The sequence below is a fragment of the Bos mutus genome, chromosome 12, assembly GCF_027580195.1.
Source record: "Bos mutus isolate GX-2022 chromosome 12, NWIPB_WYAK_1.1, whole genome shotgun sequence".
Taxonomy (NCBI): Eukaryota; Metazoa; Chordata; class Mammalia; order Artiodactyla; family Bovidae; genus Bos; species Bos mutus.
Window position 1 is genome coordinate 12,978,465 of NC_091628.1, and position 20,224 is coordinate 12,998,688.

At 39.5% G+C, this 20,224-nt stretch overlaps 1 protein-coding gene across 1 annotated transcript in view; it reads right to left on the reverse strand.

Annotated features, from left to right (window-relative positions):
• Positions 1-20,224, reverse strand: part of EPSTI1 (epithelial stromal interaction 1) — a 102,115-nt gene that overhangs the window by 9,791 nt on the left and 72,100 nt on the right. Inside the window, exon 9 of the mRNA XM_014482918.2 lies at positions 2,535-2,608. Within this exon, the coding sequence (XP_014338404.1) occupies positions 2,535-2,608 (74 nt within the window). The remainder of the gene's footprint in view (positions 1-2,534; positions 2,609-20,224) is intronic.

A 20,224-nucleotide genomic window follows, 5' to 3' on the forward strand; every position in this document is an offset into this window, starting at 1 on the left:
GGAATGGACACAGCTATTTTATTCTTTAAGTGACAACTGAATGAGCATGAAAAGATGGAAAAGCTCACTGTAAACACCAAAGGACAATACAAACATGAGCCTTTATCAAAAACTGATAGTATAAATAAAATATGTGTAAAGACTTGACCAATTGTTTCAAAACTGGTTACTGAGTTTATTATCCAGAGGGATTTCCTATTGGATTAAACTGGGATCTATATTTAACTAGAATCAATAGAAAGAATAGAAGGTGAAGGAAAGAAATAGTGCCATCAGTATTTAGGTATTCAGCAATAAGGAAATAAAGGTCAAAGTTCCTATAACAAAAAGTAATCTTTTTGACCTCTAATCAAATAATGTATTTTTATTGGGTGCCCACTGAAGATTAATTTCTTAGTAGAGGGGCCTATTAATGTGACATATCACTATCTTTAAAATGCCTAAAGCTTTATAATCCAATTAATCCTCAGAAATCCAGAGAAATGCTGGCTACTAATAACTACTGTTATAGAAATATCGGGTTTTTTAATAGAAAGACTTTTAAAGAGAAAAAGTAAAAGACTAAACTAATTTATGACCTAATTTATTAAAAAAAAAAAAAAAAAGGTAGCAGTAAATGTTATGTGGCAGCCTGAATGGCGAAGGGAGTTTGGGGGAGAATCAGTTCAGTTCAGTCATTCAGTCGTGTCTGACTCTGCGAGCCCAAGGACTGCAGCACGCCAGGCTCCCTGTCCATCACCAGCTCCTGGAGTTTACCCAAACTCATGTCCATCGAGTCGGTGATGCCATCCAACCATCTCATCCTCTGTTGTTCCCTCCTCCTGCCTTCAATCTTTCCCAGCATCACTGTCTTTTCCAATGAGTCAGTTCTTTGCATCAGGAGGCCAAAATATTGAAGTTTCAACTTCAACATCAGACCTTCCAATGAATATTCAGGACTGATTTCCTTCAAGATGGACTGGTTGGATCTCCTTGCAGTCCAAGGGACTCTTAAGAGTCTTCTCCAACACCACAGTTCAAAAGCATCAATTCTTTGGCGCTCAGCCTTCTTCACAGTCCAACTCTCACATCCATACATGACCACAGGAAAAACCATAGCTTTGACAGACGGACCTTTGTTGGCAAAGGTCCACCTGTGGGGGAGAGGATACATGTATATATATGGCTGAGTCCCTTTGATGTTCAACTGAAACTATCACAGCATTGTTTGTTAACTGGCTATATTCCAATACAAAATAAAAAGTTTTTAAAATGAAAAATAAAAACAAAACAAAAAATAGGTAGTAGTAATGGTTCCCCTTTATCCAACAAAATAGTCTAACCAGTGTATCAGAATTTTGATGTTTCCTTACAACCAGAGAGGGGCTTCCCTGGTGGCTCAGACAGTGAAGAATCTGCCTGTAATGTAGCAGACCCAGGTTCGATCCCTGGGTCAGGAAGATCCCCTGGAAAAAGAAATGGCAACCCACTCCAGTATTCTTTCCCAGAGAATCCCATGAACAGAGGAGCCTGGTGGGCTACAGTCTATGGGGTTGCAAAGAGTCAGACATAATTGAGTGACTAACACTTTCACTTTTTCACTTATAACCAGAGAAAAACACATAAATTCACATTTAACATTTTAAAACTATTTTGACAGGACCATGGAAGCAGAATAATCCATTCAAAATAATATGAAAACACAGCCACAGTTGGCAGGTACAGCAGAATTAGGAACTTCCATTAACACTTTCTAAAGTCTCATTTACAAAATGAAACCACCACAGTTTAAAAGTACTTCTTAGTAATAGTGGGAAGGTTAAACACATAAATGAAGCCAGTCAGTTTCGAAAGAATTTGCTCCTTTAAATCATGAAGGCCTTTATATTAAATTCTTCTCCTGAGACACTCAATCACATGGCAATAAACTCAAATAACCCAACTGCTCCCTAGGAAAATCTAGAATAATGATAGATAAGGTAATTATTAGCGCTCACCCAATATCAACATGATATTCTGGGCACTCTCAATGTCTGACATTAGAAATAAGATAAAGACTATTTCCACTATTAAAAATTACTTACTGATTGTAAAAAATTTTCCCTCATATATCAGTCAACATAAAATAACCAATGGTAGTTCTTGTCTCAGCTTTTATATTCAGGTATGAGTATCTTACCATCTATACTAGTTCAGTTATTATAAAGTAGTGTACAAATGGTAAGGATTATATAAAAGGATTACTATGGCTTTGTCTTATGGGAGGGAGATTAAGTATAACCTAAACAAACAGACCTTGAGAGCTGAGTCCACTTTCTAGGGTCAATTTATGCCGCCAGTTCAGAAAAATTGGATATTGTTTGCATATGTATGTGTGTGTGTATGTGTGTGTAGCAGCTGGCATTCTCACATATACCACACCCCAATAATATAATGATTAAAAAACTAATATAGATTCCAAAATCCTGTTCAGTATGACTGTGTTTTCCTAAAACATTGCAAAACCTTTATAGGTAATCGTTTTAACCAAGGATGCTTATCTTAGTGGTTCATACCTCCTGTGTTCAGCTTGGTGGCTTTTGGTTCTTTCTTCCTCCTGTTGCTGTCGTTTAAATTCCAGTAATTCACCCTAGGAACATTAAAATATGGTTTTCAGTTAACATGGTTGTACAGAAGACACCCAAATTAATTACATATTTAACCTTAGCTAGCACAATATTTCATTTTTGAAACTTTTACTTAAGTGCCATTTCCATGTGAAATTGTTTTCTTACATAACTAGGTAGCAAAAATAATTGTGCCTCAGCCAAGTAATAACTGTGAGTGTAAAACTGTGAGATTAAAAAGGGAATGTGCATGTTCAAGCTATTAGACCATTAGGTACAACATACTCAGGAGAAAACGCAAAGTGAGCCAAACTCACCTGTGTCTTACAAAGAAAAACAAATCCAATTAGTTTCCTTAAGGAATGTTACACAATACTATTTCTTGGTAATTTCTTGAGCTTCTTTTTCCCAACAAATCCACAGCTGCTTACAAATATATATTGGACTCAACTCTGTAGAGCAATTCCATTAGAAACACATTTTCCATCCTGGAGAATAATCACTCAGCTCTCATTGACTATGCTATGCTATGCTAAGTCACTTCAGTCATGTCCGACTCTGTGCGACCCCATAGACGCAGCCCACCAGGCTCTCCCGTCCCTGGGATTCTCCAGGCAAGAACACGGGAGTGGGTTGCCATTTCCTTCTCCAATGCATGAACGTGAAAAGTGAAAGTGAAAAGTGAAGTCGCTCAGTCGTGTCCGACTCTTAGCGACCCCATGGATTGCAGCCTAACAGGCTCCTCCATCCATGGGATTTTCCAGGCAAGAGTACTGGAGTGGGGTGCCATTGCCTTCTCCGTCTCATTGACCAGTTATTTCTAATACTAGCAGAACATGGGAGTGGATGCTTTGCTTCAAATAGGCGGTCATGTTACTCCAACTAAATCTCTAGCTTCTGACATTCTGTCTTCTTGGAAGAGTCAGCAACTTCCACATTCAGTTACTGTGCTCACAGTATCAAACCAAACAACTAGGTTGCCAGAGAATCTCAATACTCAACTGCCTACACCTTGAGGCGGACCAAGTTATAACCTCATGTCACAGGCAGAAAAAGGCAGAGGGAAGTTATCAGGCCCCTGTCATGAGTTAGTGCCTGAGTGAAAGAGGTTTTCCGACTCCAGCACTAACTGACAGAGAAAATACAGCCACCTCTTGATAAACACACAGCAGCTTGTGTATTTTTTTTAACCTCCAAACTTCCATGATGAAAAGTATAAAGTAAGTTCAAAATTCAGATTGACATTTTATTCTTTTAGTTTTATTCTAAGGCCTCCCAACATTGTATAGCCTGCAAAATAGAGACTGGTTTCTTATACTGTGATAATCCAAATAAGCTACACATTAATCCCTAGAGCCAGACATCCTGGAATGTGAAGTCAAGTGGGCCTTAGAAAGCATCACTACGAACAAAGCTAGTGGAGGTGATGGAATTCCAGTTGAGCTATTTCAAATCCTGAAAGATGATGCTGTGAAAGTGCTGCACTCAATATGCCAGCAAATTTGGAAAACTCAGCAGTGGCCACAGGACTGGAAAAGGTCAGTTTTCATTCCAATCCCAAAGAAAGGCAATGCCAAAGAATGCTCAAACTACCGCACAATTGCACTCATCTCACATGCTAGTAAGGTAATGCTCAAAATGCTCCAAGCCAGGCTTCAGCAATACATGAACAGATGTTCAAGCTGGTTTTAGAAAAGGCAGAGGAACCAGAGGTCATTTCCAACATCTGCTGGATCATCGAAAAAGCAAGAGAGTTCCAGGAAAACATCTATTTCTGCTTTATTGACTATGCCAAAGCCTTTGACTGTGTGGATCACAATAAACTGTGGAAAATTCTGAAAGAGATGGGAATACCAGACCACCTGACCTGCCTCTTGAGAAACCTGCATGCAGGTCAGGAAGCAACAGTTAGAACTGGACATGGAACAACAGACAGGTTCCAAATAGGAAAAGGAGTACGTCAAGGCTGTATATTGTCACCCTGCTTGTTTAACTTATATGCAGAGTACATCATGAGAAACGCTGGGCTGGAGGAAGCACAAGCTGGAATCAAGACTGCTGGGAGAAATATCAATAACCTCAGATATGCAGATGACACCACCCTTATGGCAGAAAGTGAAGAGGAACTAAAAAGCCTCTTGATGAAAGTGAAAGAGGAGAGTGAAAAAGTTGGCTTAAAGCTCAACATTCAGAAAATGAAGATCATGGCATCTGGTCCCATCACTTCATGAGAAATAGAAGGGGAAACAGTGGAAACAGTGTTAGACTTTATTTTTTGAGGCTCCAAAATCACTGCAGATGGTGACTGCAGCCATGAAATTAAAAGACGCTTACTCCTTGGAAGAAAAGTTATGACCAACCTAGATAGCATATTGAAAAGCAGAGACATTACTTTGACAACAAAGGCCTGTCTAGTCAAGGCTATGGTTTTTCCAGTGGTCATGTATGGATGTGAGAGTTGGACTGGGAAGAAAGCTGAGCGCTGAAGAATTGATGCTTTTGAACTGTGGTGTTGGAGAAGACTCTGGAGAGTCCCTTGGACTGCAAGGAGATCCAACCAGTCCATTCTGAAGGAGATCAGCCCTGGGTGTTCTTTGAAAGGAATGATGCTAAAGCTGAAACTCCAGTACTTTGGCCACCTCATGCAAAGAGTTGACTCATTGGAAAAGACTCTGATGCTGGGAGGGATTGGGGGCAGGAGGAAAAGGGGACGACAGAGGATGAGATGGCTGGATGGCATCACCGACTCGATGGACGTGAGTTTGAGTGAACTCCGGGAGATGGTGATGGACAGGGAGGCTTGGCGTGCTGCTATTCATGGGGTCGCAAAGAGTCAGACACGACTGAACGACTGAACTGAACTGAACTGAATCCCTAAAGCACAATATTTAATTCTAATTTCTCCTGAGCACCAATGACAAAGGAAAAAGAGTATTCATTCAGTCACTTTGCAAGTATTAAATGCTGAGGCTTGTGCTAGAGACTTACTTTTTCACAGTGGCATAAAGTCTTTCACTTTAATTTCTGTCACTGTATAAGCATAGTTTAAAAATCTACCAAGCAACAGTACTACTTATACTAGGCTTATATTAAAATAAAGGAAGTCCCAGTCTTCCCTCTCACCCATACAATCATGTTCAGTATTTGTGTGTGATTTCATCTGTCAATTGTCTTGTTTAAAGCATGAATATTCTTCTGTTTCTTAATTTAAAAAAAAGTAGCATTATCATTTGGCCTCCTACCATGGAGATTTACATCTCTATTACTACCTCCATCCCAGTGCCCACTTCCCTTCCTGGTACACCACCATCCTCATCCTTCATCCTGATAACTTTATTTTAAGTTTCACTGTGGTGAGGGAAGCATCCTAGGGGTCTTACCACTCCTCAGCCAGATTTCCAAGTCACCCTTTTTTCAACTCTAGCCCTCCGAGATGCCAGGTGCCTCTAATTCCACATCTGTATCTGGACTGCTTCAATATCAGTATTACATTTCTTGAAAATGAGTTCTGCCTTCTCCTGCTCTTCCTACCAGCTTCCAAAATTGTGCTGATAACGTTTTTTGCTACAGTCTCCTGGTCTGCATTTTTGTTCTACATACTGGCTTATGCCTTTAACAAAAAAAAAATTCCCTTTATTGTCTTTTTAGGGGATCTAGGGAGAGAGGGACTGGAGTTAAGCAAATGAACTGTTGTGAAAGTGCAGTGTTTACCCAGACCTTAATATTCTGAAGCAAAAATTACACTGGAATTCTGTTACTTGATCCTCACAACAATTCTCAAAGGTAGGCAGACAGTGTTTTTTGATGAATGAATGGATAAACATTATTACACTTGCTTTATAGAAGAGGAAACAAAGGATCAGAGACTCAGTTTAAGTATTTTGTCAAGGGATAAATGGCTCCTAAGTAACAAATAAAGACGAGAGCTTGGACATTTTTGTACCTAATCTATAAAAATGCATCCAGTATAGGCTGTGGAGATAAAGGATAACTTGTCATTAGTTAATCATACTCAAGAATAAACAGCCACATCTAGAACTGTAGAGTCCATTACACTCAAAAGTTCTAGCAGAATCTATCTAACTTAAGTTCAAACCTAAATCCCTCTTGTCAAAGGATGCTATTTTTTCCCACTTATATTAACCCATTTCTCCAAGGAGCAACTTCTGTATCCAGCCATTCCAAGTTTGATAACATGAACCCTGGACAGGCTAAATTAGGACATCAATCCTAGATATGAGACAAAAGAGTTTTTTAAAACCTTTGAAGCATATATTTTATAGATGCGTATTACCACATATTTCCTTAAAATAATTTTTAAGATAACTTTTTCAGCCTTGACAAAAATGATCCTGAAATTTATCTGGTTAAAGATAAATTAGCAAATAGCAATAAAAAAATTCCTGAAAAAAAGAAATGAGTGAAAAGCAGCTTTCCCAAATATTCAAAAATATCATGAAACTGCAGGAATTAAAACAATTTGATTGAGTTCAGGAAAAGACTTACTGCATGGAAGCACAGCTTACCATAAGTTGTTTTGCTAAACCCTCACAGAAGAGAGAGAGCAGTGAATGATGATGGACTAGCTGACTACTGTGAGAAAAAATCAGAGCAAGATCCTTTATTTTTATATCAAAATAAATTTTACAGAGCCCCAGGACTTGAACTTAAAAGATGGAATCGTATAAGTTGCCAAAGGAGGCATGGGTAAGTTTATTTATAAACTTGAAATGAGGAGGGTACAGACTCAGGAAATAAAAGGATTAATAAATTTGGCTACATCAAAATTCAAAACTTCAACTGGGATAAAAACTTAAAAAGATGTTTATGGCCCACATAGGCTAATTCAGTTACTCTTTCATTCAGCCATTCAACAATATCTGAGTGCATACTGTGAGGCAGGCTTGCATCTATGTGATGGGGATACAATAACAGGACAGACGAGATCCTTGCTCCTTAAGAGTTTATATTCTAAAAAAAGAGAAGACCATGAATAAGTGAGAAAAATATCCACCGATAATCCTATGCAGAGGATTAAACATGCCGTTGTGAGGCTCAGTGACTCAGTTCTTATTTTAGGTGGAGGCTCAGGGAAGGCCTGAGGAGGAAGCTAAAGACCTTATATAAACCAATAAAGAAAACACAGACACCAGACAGAAAAAGGGCCAGGCAAAGGAAGAGGAAGTTGGCAGCTAAACCACAGAATGCCTGTACATTTAAAAATAGTCATCATTTTCACACATAGTCAAAGAATATAAACCAAAACAATGAGATAAAGTTTTTCTTCTATCCTGTTGACAAAAACTACAAAAGTTTGATAGAGAATCAGGTACATTCCAGCATTTTGGTGGAGTGTCTAAGTTAATAAAAAAATAGTTTTTGGCGAGCAGCAACCATAAATATGTAAAATGTACGCATCCTTAGCAGAATGTTCAAAGACGTGTAAAAGGAGAGGCACATCTGAATTACTGAAACAGTTAAAGTTTAAGGGAAAGACTTCATGCACATTTACAAGGACCTGGCACAGTAAAGTACCGCATCGTCCACACAATGGAATATTATGCAACAGCTCCAAAGAATTAGATAGATGGCAGAGAGGGGGCGCCTATGATAAGATCTCTAAGATACATTAAATGATAAAAGTAATGTTCAGAGCAGTTTGGAGGGTACTGTTCCATGTAAATAGAAAAGATACACATATATCCATTTTTAACTTTTATATGCTGGTATACATATCTTGGCACCCCACTCCAGTACTTTTGCCTGGAAAATCCCATGGATGGAGGAGCCTGGTAGGCTGCAGTCCATGAGGTCGCTAAGAGTCGGACACGACTGAGCGACTTCACTTTCACTTTTCATTTTCATGCATTGGAGAAGGAAATGGCAACCCACTCCAGTGTTCTTGCCTGGAGAATCCCAATGGATATCTAGTTTTTAATACACAAAAATGTAAAAGAGCAAAACAGTACATCATGAAGCCAAGAACTGTCAGGGAAGGCAAAAAAGAGGCCAGGAAGAGACTAGCACAGAGCGTGCTGTTACAGAGGCAAGGACAGGGGAGAGAAGAAAACACAGCAGGAGAGAGGCAGGAGGGGAGTCAATGAGGCACCACCACGCAGGACCACGACCCCAGGTGGCAGAAGGGGGTGCTCAAGTTCCGCTGCACTCAGGATTTTTATTCTACAAGCAGCAAAGCGTGTTTACTAGGGAGAGAGAGGCTGGTTTTCCTTTGGTGCCACAAAGGATAATTTCAACTAATTAATTTCTTCTGCTGAGCTGACAGCCACTGCAGATGCATCTGCATGCTTTATAAGCATATTCCTGGGTCGTTGATGTGGTTCTAACCCAGAAGTGCAACACCTCCTTGGACAGATACAAAACAAGTCGTTCCTGTTCCAAGGACTGAGCTTTGGACACTAAGAAAATAAAAATGCTCTCCAAGTCGGAGGGACACGACACAAAGCATCTTAGACACTGTCAAATCTTGTCTCACTCAACACATATTTCTGAAGCACCAACCATTCTCCAGACACCTGGATTCAGGCTGAGATACAGATGCAAAGAAGACCCACCTCCAACCTCAAGGAAACCACAGAATAATGAGGAAGACAGACCCGGGAAACAGCTGTGACACAAAACAGAAAGAAACGCATCACTGGACACAAGTTCAAGCAACATGACAAGAGAATAAGAAGGGATGCAAACTAGAGACAAGGAGCAAATGTTCCCGAAGGTTCAACATTTTAAGTGTATCCACGAAGGCTCCCAGGGGAGAGAACGTGTGTCTTCTCACTGCTCTGCTCGCCTCCCTGCATTCAGACGGCGCTCCATCGAGAGAAGGTACGTAAGTCCTCTGATAAACAAAGTCTTGTTTTGGAGATGCTAAAGCAGAACCTCCTGTAAACACTGGCCAAGTCAGATATGTGTGTTAGTCGCCCAGTTGTGTCCAACTCTTTGTGACCCCATGGACTATACCATCCATGGAATTTCCCAGGCAAGAATTCTGGAGTGAGTAGCCATTCCCTTCTCCAGAGGATCTTCCCGACCCAGGGATTGAACCCAGGTCTCCTGCATTGGAGGCAGATTCTTTACTACCTAAGCCACCAAGTAAGTGTTTAGTAAATAAGGACAACACTGCAAATGGTGCCAGTCTGTGCCGGTCCTGCTGGGACTGCTCTTGCTGGAGGAAGGGCTGAGATGAAGCACTGCTGGGGGACCAAGCTAATGGCAAGAAGTAATAGTCACCATTTCCTGCCAGGGGTTACAGAAACCACTTCTCTGCGTTGCATTCTACCAAAGGCTCGACTAAACAACAAACAGGTGTGTACAAGGCCGGCTGCGTGAGAAAGCTGATGAGTTTAAAGGCATGTTCCAAAGCAAGGCTGTGGTAATCGGAGGCTAGGACAGGGTCATTTTAAAATCATGTTCGAATTCCAGTGGGGCGTGTTCTGACATGGTCAGCCTGACTGCATTATATGTAAACATTAAAGTGTCATCACCATTAAAGCAGACATGCTTCTCCCAGGAGAGAATGTTCTCTCAACTCAACAAGGGGAAAAGGATAATGGAAGCGGGAGAGTTGATGCCATGAACTTCAAGGACCCCTACCTTTGGATGTTTACAAAAGTATTTGTTCTGGAAATTCTAACCTAATGCTTTTTAGTGTCATTTGATGAAAAACTCTTCTAGTGAAGGGGAAGAAAGCTTCAGTATTGCATGGGACAAGGTTCAAGAATGGTTTTAGCCAACTTGATAGGACAAAAATAGAAAAGAAGTTTTATCTAATTATTGGAAATAAAAGTTATTATTTATGGATGAGAGCAATCTGTACAACCCAAGACAATCAACTAAAAATTGCTTAGAACAAATGGAATTAAATGAGCTGGCTTCCTTTGTGGCTCAGCTGGTAAAGAATCCACCTGCAGTGTGGGAGACCTGGGTTCAGTCCCTGGGTTGGGAAGATCCCCTGGAGTAGGGAAAGACCAGCCCACTCCAGTATACTGACCTGGAGAATTCCATGAACTGTAAAGTCCATGGGGTCGCAAAGAGTTGGACATGACTGAGTGACTTTCACTTCACTTCACTTCATATATATATGACACACAAATTCATGAAGCATTCCATATGTTTTAGGGCTTCCCTGGTAGCTCAGCTGGTAAAGAATCCACCTGCAATGTAGGAGACCCCGGTTTGATTCCTGGGTCGGGAAGATCCCCTGCAGAAAGGGATAGGCTACCTACTCTAGTATTCCTGGGCTTCCCTCATTGCTCAGATGGTAAAGAATTCGCCTGCAATGCGGGTGACCTGGGCTCAGTCCCTGGGTTGGGAAGATTCCCTGGAGGTGGGCATGTCAACCCACTCCAGTATTCTTGCCTGGAGAATCCCCCATGGACAGAGGAGCCTGGTGGGCTACAGTCCATGGGGTCACAAAGAGTTGGACATGACTGAGCAACTAAGCACAGCATAAAACATATATGTAAGAATCAATAATGCCCTCAAATGTTAGTAAAAATTAATGAGAAAATAGGAGATAGAGAGATTTCATCAAAAAGCAACAATATAAAAAATTGCTCAATCCCTAAAAAAAAAACAAAAAAAAAAACACATCCAAAACCCCCAAACCTAAAAAAGCCCCAGAATACCTGAGACCTTTCCTGTAATCCTTTAATGATAATTTGAATAAAGTAGAGATGGCTGATGCCCCTGAGTGGTAAAATTCAATACTGTAACAACTACAGTTCTGTCCAAATTAATTAGTGAGCTTAATGCAATTCCAGTAAAAATTTCAGTGGAATTTGAGGTAGTTTGAAAAACCATATCTACACTTCAACTGAGAGAATAATCACAAGATTAAATAAGAAATAATTTGTGTGTTTGCTGGGGTGAGGAGGGTTTATATTATTAGCTATTAAAGAACATTACAGACTCCCTCGTACTGCTGCTGATAAGAGGGACAGCAAAGGACTCAGACAGTATCAAATTCTAAAGAGTTTCCTAAAATAAAAGTCTTAGACCTAAAAGGTATACATGTATTCTGAGGAAATAATCAGAAATGCACGCAAGCTGTATGGATAGGATTGTTTATATTTAAAATCAGCTTAATGGGAGGTTTAAAATAGTTTTTCAGCAGTAGAGAAGTTGAGGATTTTGAAGTCTGGAGTACCATGCAACAGTGACTACTATGCTTCAATGATGTAAGAATGTGCTTATCTATGTGAAAATGGAAAAAAAGTGATTATAAAAGAGAGTCTGGGTGAGTTTTGAAGCCTGCCTCTTCTCTTGTACTTTGTATGGATTACTTTCTCTTTCTAAACCTCATTTGTTATGGATGATTGTCGTGCTGTCTACCTCATGACACTGGAAGATTACCTGAGAGCAAGCACATGGAGAGTTTAGCTTATGCCTGGCATGTGGTAAGCCTGCAAATGTGACCCGAGGTGGAGAGAAGCAGCTACAGTCTCTGCATGTATGGAAACCAAGAAATGAAGTAAATATACTGACATGTTAAAGGAGCTTATCTCTGGGTGGAGAGTTTTTATGAGTGATGATTATATTTTTCCTTGTAATTTCTATACTTTTTACATTTTCCACCATATAAAAGCAACTTTTATGATAAAAAATATTTTTTAGAAGTTGGAAGAAATTTGATAGGAAGTATTTCTGGGTGGGAGATAGAGAATTCAATGACTATTGTAGCTGAAAGTCCATTTCTTTATATTAAATAATGACAGAATTAACAATAACTAGTAAGAGAGGGGGCTTCCCAGGTGGCACTAGTGGTAAAGAACCCGCTTGCCACCTGAGGAGACGTAAGAGACCTGGGTTCGATCCCTGGGTCGGGAAGATCTCCTGGAGAAGGGCATGGCAACCCACTCCAGTATTCTTGCCTGGAGAATCCCATGGACAGGGGAGCCTGGCGGGCTATGTTCCATAGGATCGTAGAGTCGGACATGACTGAAGCGATTTAGCACAGCACAGTAAGAGAGGAGTACACATTATTAATGCTATTTTTTCACTCTCCTACTTTACCCATGAGTATTTACTTCCTTGGATTTGGTTGGTTTCCTCTCAATAATTTGAGCTCTATTTCCACTTTTTCTTATAGCCAACGTCATCTGGGGAAAGGCATTACTGTGGGGAGCTGCAGAACCAAGGCTCCTCTAAGCTATCCCCAGCCCCAAACTCTTCTCTTTCTGCAGGGGATCTTCCCGACCCAGGAATCAAACCGGGGTCTCCTACATTGCAGGTGGATTCTTTACCAGCTGAGCTACCAGGGAAGCCCTAAAACATATGGAATGCTTCATGAATTTGTGTGTCATATATATATGAAGTGAAGTGAAGTGAAAGTCACTCAGTCATGTCCAACTCTTTGCGACCCCATGGACTTTACAGTTCATGGAATTCTCCAGGTCAGTATACTGGAGTGGGCTGGTCTTTCCCTACTCCAGGGGATCTTCCCAACCCAGGGACTGAACCCAGGTCTCCCACACTGCAGGTGGATTCTTTACCAGCTGAGCCACAAAGGAAGCCAGCTCATTTAATTCCATTTGTTCTAAGCAATTTTTAGTTGATTCTCTTGGGTTGTACAGATTGCTCTCATCCATAAATAATAACTTTTATTTCCAATAATTAGATAAAACTTTTCTATTTTTGTCCTATCAAGTTGGCTAAAACAATTCTCGAACCTTGTCCCATGCAATACTGAAGCTTTCTTCCCCTTCACTAGAAGAGTTTTTCATCAAATGACACTAAAAAGCATTAGGTTAGAATTTCCAGAACAAATATTAGTTGGTGGTAGGAGCTGCAGATACTTTTATGTTGTTCACTGTTCTAATATTTTACGACTGAGATTAATGTTGGTTGTTTGTTTGAAAGACTATATGAATGTTAAGGGAAAAAAAATTATCTCTAGCTTACCATGTTTTCTTTTTTTTTTTTTAACTGATAGATTTTAACCTACCAATGCCCGTTTTTGGCAACTACAGAGGTAGTCAAATTCTTTTTCTCTCATGATCTCTTTTTCTCTCATATTTTGGTCTTCCTTTGTGGCTCAGCTGGTAAAGAATCCACGTGCAATGCAGGAGACCTGGGTTTGATATCCAGGGAAGATCCCCTGGAGAAGGGAAAGGCTACCCACTCCAGTATTCTGGCCTGGAGAATTCCATAGACTATATAGTCCATGGGATCGCAAAGAGTCAGACACGACTGAGCAACTTTCACTATCATATTGCAGTGATATAAAAAGTTATAATATATAGGTAGTCATCTTTGCACTCCTAGAATAAACTTAACTATGTAAATGATATGAGAAACAAATCCCATTAGCTAGAACTTTCTTTCAGATGTTAATCTCTATAAATCTGTGAGTGTGTCCCTTTACCAGGTTGTGACATCATGAGAATGACAATTAAATTATATTAATTCTAAATTATTTCATCTTTTTCCTTGCTCTGAAACAACTTGTAGAACACAGGAAAAAAATGTGTTACTTGAAAATTCTAATGAACCTGCCTGTAAATTTATCCAAATTTAGCTTGTTAAGGGAAAGTAATTCTCAGAAAACTTTAAAATCACTTGCATTTTTGTCTTTATTGTAATTCTTTGAGTCAGTTTAGAGTTTTACATATTCTCATAAAACCATTCACTTAATCTTCTCTAAAACTATGGTTCTAGCCCCTCATTTATACTGTTGTGTATTTGCATTTTTACTAATATTTTCTTGATTAGACTTACCAGAGATTTGTTCATTTTGTCGACCTCATCAAAGAAGAAGCTGTTGAATTTTTATAACAGCTGTTTCTTCAAGTTTTTTTTTTATTAATTTCTGTTCTTAATTACTTCCTTCAGTATTGTTTATTGTTCTTGTTTTAAATTCTTAGGTTGGATATATTAATTTGTTTCTGTTTGAGTCCTGACTGGATTTAAAGTTGTGATTTTTCTTTTTCTGAGTACGGCTTTGCGAGGATTCCCTATAAGCTGCTCTCACCATAATTTCTAAAGTAGTCTACAATCATTTTCTCTGTCATTGAATAATTTAAATATGTTTTCATGGTTTGTTTTTACTTTCCAAATGACTATATAAAATCAATAACCATGCAAAATCAGTAAGTGTACTCAACCTATCAGAAAAATTTTAAATTACTTGTAGGCAGAAAAGGGATAAAATAAATTATATGGAGAAACAAGTATGCAGGATCAACTGGGTCTGAGTTAGCTGTGTTTCTAAAGGAGATCTGAGAGAAGCTAAAGATGATCAGGTGGAGAAGTGCTTTGAGAGGAGCTTGACAGTGGGTTCTTCGTCTCCCGTGCTGGCATACACAGCAGCCCGCACTGACAGCGCCCCTGGGTAACACAGAATGGAGGAGGGGCTCTGAGCTCAGAGGAACAGGACAGTGTCCCAGTACATGCTGACCATAGGAGAACAAGAGGCTGCCACATGCAGAAGATTGGCTTCTGTATATCTTAACTTGGCCAGGGCCTTCCTTGGTGGCTCAGATGGTAAAGAATCTGCCCCAAGTACAGGAGATCTGGGTTCAATCCCTGGGTTGGGAAGATCACCTGGAAAAGGGAATGGCAACCCACTCCAGTTTTCTTGCCTGGAGAATCCCATGGATAGAGGAGCCTGGTGGGCTACAGTCCATGGGGGCGCAAAGAGTCAGACACGGCTGAGCAACTAATACTTTCACTTTCACGTGTCCAAAGAAACATGAGGAGATAACCAAGAATCACCAAACATGTGAGAGACAAAACTACATGAGATAAAACTTACATCAGAAAGGAAAAAAATACTATTAAAATAGTAAGTAGAAAATGTTAATGATTGTATAACTGCCATTAATGAAGAGATCAGAAAGGATATTGCACTTATAAAGCAGAACACTGCTATGAAAAAGTAAGTCAGCAACACTGGTAAATAAACAAATTCAATGCAGGGGCCAAATAAGCAGAATGACGAAATGATTCCAGGAGCAAGATGATCTAGCGAAAGGTTCTCCCAGAATGCAATGGAAAAGGCCAGACAGGAAGTATAAGACAAATGGTTAAGAGAGACAGAGGACAGGTCTAGCTAGAATTTCCAAAGCTACTTGATACATATCCAAGAAACAGGGAGCAGGGTTGATAATAGGGAAGAAATGTGAAAAGAAAATAGAAATTTTTCAGAACTACAGTAAGACATATTTTGAGGTTAAACAGGCCAACAAAAGGTAATACAAAATTAAAATCAAAACCACTAAGAAATTTCTTACGATAGGGAGGAAAGGAGAGGAGAGAAAAGAGGAAAAGTAAATAAACAGGACAGAAAATTCGGAGTCAAGAAAATAAAGAATGGAAAACAAAAATAAAAAGTAAATTATGTAGAAGAAAATGGGCAGATATACTAGTAATCACAATAAATGAGAATATATTAAAAAGAGATTATGAAATTGGCTAAAAGAAAAATCAGCCATTTTTGTTACTAGAAATCTAATTTAAGCCAAGTGACACAGAGGGGTTAAAATTGAGTAACGGAAAAAGAAATTGCCATATAAGTTCTAACAAGAAGGATGGCAAAATAATTAGGATCAGACAAAATTAAGACCAAGAACCATCAAGGTGAAAATCACTAAGTGAGAAGAGTAGTCCATTTCATATTGATAAAATCCTGTATGAAAGGCTGGCTTCCCATAAGTCATGTTGGTTGGAACTACTTCCCATTTCAATGGCTGAACCAATCACAGTCAATGAGAATAGAATTCCCATGATCAGTTAGACCATTTGCAAATGCATCCCTGGGCTGACTTCTGACTTTTCTGAAACAGGCCATGCTAAGTAGGATGAATATATGAAGGGGGAAAAAAAATGAGGTTTTAGGAGAGAAGTAGGTAATCGACACTATTTGATACATCACTCTGAAGTTATCACAACACACAATTTTTTCTTGGGCAGCATTAATTACTACCAAGTGATTATTCACTATAAAATAAAAGTACAGCGTTTTACTAGTCCTCTTTTAATTGTTCATCTCCTCCACAAAAAAGTAAACTTTAGGAGAGAAGGGGCCTTGTCTATCCTGTTTCTAGTTGGAACTTCAGTATCTTCCAGGAGGCTCAGTACATAATAGGAGCTCAGTCCCTGTTGTCGACAGAATAGATGGATGGATGGGTGGATGGATAGATGGGTCGGTGGATGAATACTGGGATGGATTACTCTGAGATAGAATAATATCAGAATAATAGAGTAAAAAAAAAGCCATAAAAGCTTTAAATGGTATAAATAATGTCAGAGTTACAGGGACACAGGGATTGCAAAAAGACCACTGAACCACTGAATTGAATGTTCAGAAGGGATTTTATCTTTAGAGAGCAGTTTCAGTAAGAGCGTTTATGAATATAAACCAGAACATAAAGCATTAAGGACAAAGTGGGCAATAAAGATGTGATTATAGTAATATTACCTCTGTCTTTTTTTTTTTTTTGGTAGAAGCAGAAAAGGTGATAACCCTGAGGATAGCCGAATCAAGGAAGAAGTAGGTCAGCTTGTTTATTTTGTTACGGCGAGAGTCAGCATGCCTGCTGACAAAAAATATACTAGTTAACAGAAAATATACTGAAGATGTAGGGGGAAAATGATGCTTTTGAACTGTGGTGTTGGAGAAGACTCTTGAGAGTCCCTTGGACTGCAAGGAGGTCCAACCAGTTTATCCTAAAGGAGAATTTGATCCCTGGGTTGGGAAGAATTTGAGTCCTGGGTGTTCACTGGAAGGACTGATGTTGAAGCTGAAGCTCCAATATTTTGAACACCTGATGCAAACAGCTGATTAATTAGAAAAGACATTGAATCTGGGAAAGACTGAGGGCAGGAGGAGAAGGGGATGACAGAGGATGAGATGGTTGGATGGCATCACCGACTCGATGGACATGAGTTTGAGTAAACTCCAGGAGTTGGTGATGGGAGGCCTGGCATGCTGTGATTCATGGGGTCACAAAGAGTCGGACACGACTGAGCAACTCAGCTGAACTGATAGGGTGAAAAACTGAAAACAGGAGGTTTTAGTCAGTCAGTTGTGTCTGACTCTCTGCAATTTCATGAACTGTAACCCACCAGGTTCCTCAGTCCATGGAATTCTCCAGACAAGAATACTAGAGTGGGTTGCTATTTCCTACTCCAGGGGATCTTCCCAACCCAGGGATCAAATCCAGATCTCCTGCACTGCAGGCATATTCTTTACCACCTGAGCCACCAGGCAAGCCAAGGTAATTACAAGTAAAGTGTTGGAAGAGGGAATTGACTCAAATGTAAAATACCCGGGAATTAAAATTAAGGAAGAATCTACTGTCCCCAAAGACCAGAGTAGTGGAAGAATGTGAAAGTCAGGGACAGACAGAGCAGGGCCAACACGCAGCTGATCACTAGGTCACTTTACACCTCACTTTAACCTAGAGAATCTACTCTCCAATTTCTCCACAGTAGGTGTTCATTAAATACTTGTTGAATCAAGGGAACAAGTAAACACATGAATGTGTGTGTTAGTTGCTCAGTTGTGTCTGACTCTTCGCGACCTCATAGACTGCAGCCCACCAGGCTCCTCTGTCCATGGGATTCTCCAGGCAAGAATACTGGAGTGGGTTGCCATTTCCTTCTCCAGGGGATCTTCCCAACCCAGGGATTGAACCCAGGTCTCCTGCATTACAGGCAGATGCTTTACCATCTGGGCTACTAGGTGAAATCAAACACATGAAAAGATGTGATGATACAAATGTGTTATGGCTCCCTACCATGAACATGATTCTTCTTGTTTTCTTAAGCAAAACCACTGAAGTGACATGAGTGACAGATTCTACTAGCCAGGGAAGCTTCCAGTGGCCTTTTTTTAACAACAGACTGAACAAAAAAGGGAGAGAAGCAAAAATAAGGTAAATATCCTTATGTACTCTACCATTATTGAAGTCCCTAGTGATGGAACCATCTATACACTCATTATTCATTTTACTGAAAGCTTCAGTAAGTAAAAGGAAATAATTTATGTAAAAAGAAAATATGTTTAATCAATAACCAGAAAAATATGTGTGTATCAACATTTGTCTGACTCCAAAAGAAAAACAAGATTAAGAGATAAAAAGCTTAATTTTCACTGTTTAAAATAACTGCTCAACCTGAAAATTAAATAGCAGATCTGATTTTCTAATCTGTTGAGCATGCCCTTTGTAAAATATTCTACATTTACAGGTTTTCACATTCGAAATATACCAAACTTTATAAAACAGTATTTAAGATTCACTAGTAGTTATTTTAAAATACATCGTGTCTACACTGATTTGTAACTCAGGATGTGGTGATACGTTGAAAGATCACAGAAAAATATTAATACTTTCATGTCATTTGATGGACATCATTGAAAATATAACTTAAATATATACTAGATTCAGTTTCTACTTGCTAATTACTAGAATCTTACTAAAACACTGCTTATTTAACTGTGGATTTCCATATGAAGCCTCTGTCAAAGGAAAAATAATTTTTTTTTTAAACACCAAGAGATAAAAATGCTTCGTGGCTTCTTCATTGCTTATCATGCTTGTATTCAGTCGCTAAGTCATGTCCAGCTCTTTGCAACCCCATGGACTGTAGCCCGTCAGACTCCTATGTCCATGGGATTCTCCAGGCAAGAATTCTGGAGTGGGTTGCCATTTTCTTCTCCAGGGGATCTATCAGACCCAGGGGTCAAACCCACATTTCCTGCATTGCAGGCAGATTCCTCAGCACTGAGCCACTAGGGAAGCACCTTATTGGCACTTGGCTTAATAATTAAGCCTAGTAAGTGGCTTAATAACTAAACTGACAATTTACATTATTTCTTTCAACAATTTAACAGTTAGAACCGGACATGGAACAATGGACTGGATCCAAATTGGGAAAAGAGTATGTTAAGGCTGTATATTGTTACCCTGCTTATTTAACTTATATGCAGAGTATATCATGTGAAATGCTGGGTTGGATGAAGCACAAGCTGGAATCAAGATTGCCAGGAAAAATATCAATAACCTCATATATGCAGATGATACCACCCTTATGGCAGAAAGTGAAGAAGAACTAAAGAGCTTCTTGATGAAAGTGAAAGAGAAAAGTGAAAAAGCTGCTTGAAACTCAACATTCAAAAAACTAAGATCATGGCATCTGGTCGCATCACTTCATGGCAAATAGATGGGGAAACAATGGAAACAGAGACTTGAGCTTCAAAATCACTGCAGATGGTGACTGCAGCCATGAAATTAAAAGACACTCGATCCTTGGAAGAAAAGCTATGACCAACCTAGACAGCATATTAAAAAGCAGAGATGTTACTTTACTGACAAAGGTCTGTCTAGTCAAAGCTATGTTTTTTCCAGTAGTCATGTATGGATGTGAGAGTTGGACAATAAAGAAATCTGAATATTAAGTAATTGATGCTTTTGAACTGTGGTGTTGGAGAAGACTCTTGAGAGTCCCTTGGGCTCCAAGGAGATCAAGCCAGTTCATCCTCAAAGAAATCAGTCCTGAATATTCATTGGAAGGACTGATGCTGAAGCTGAAGCTCTAATACTTTGGCCACCTGATGCGAAGAACTGACTCATTGGAAAAGACCCTGATGCTGGGAAAGATTGAAGGCAGGAGGAGAAGGG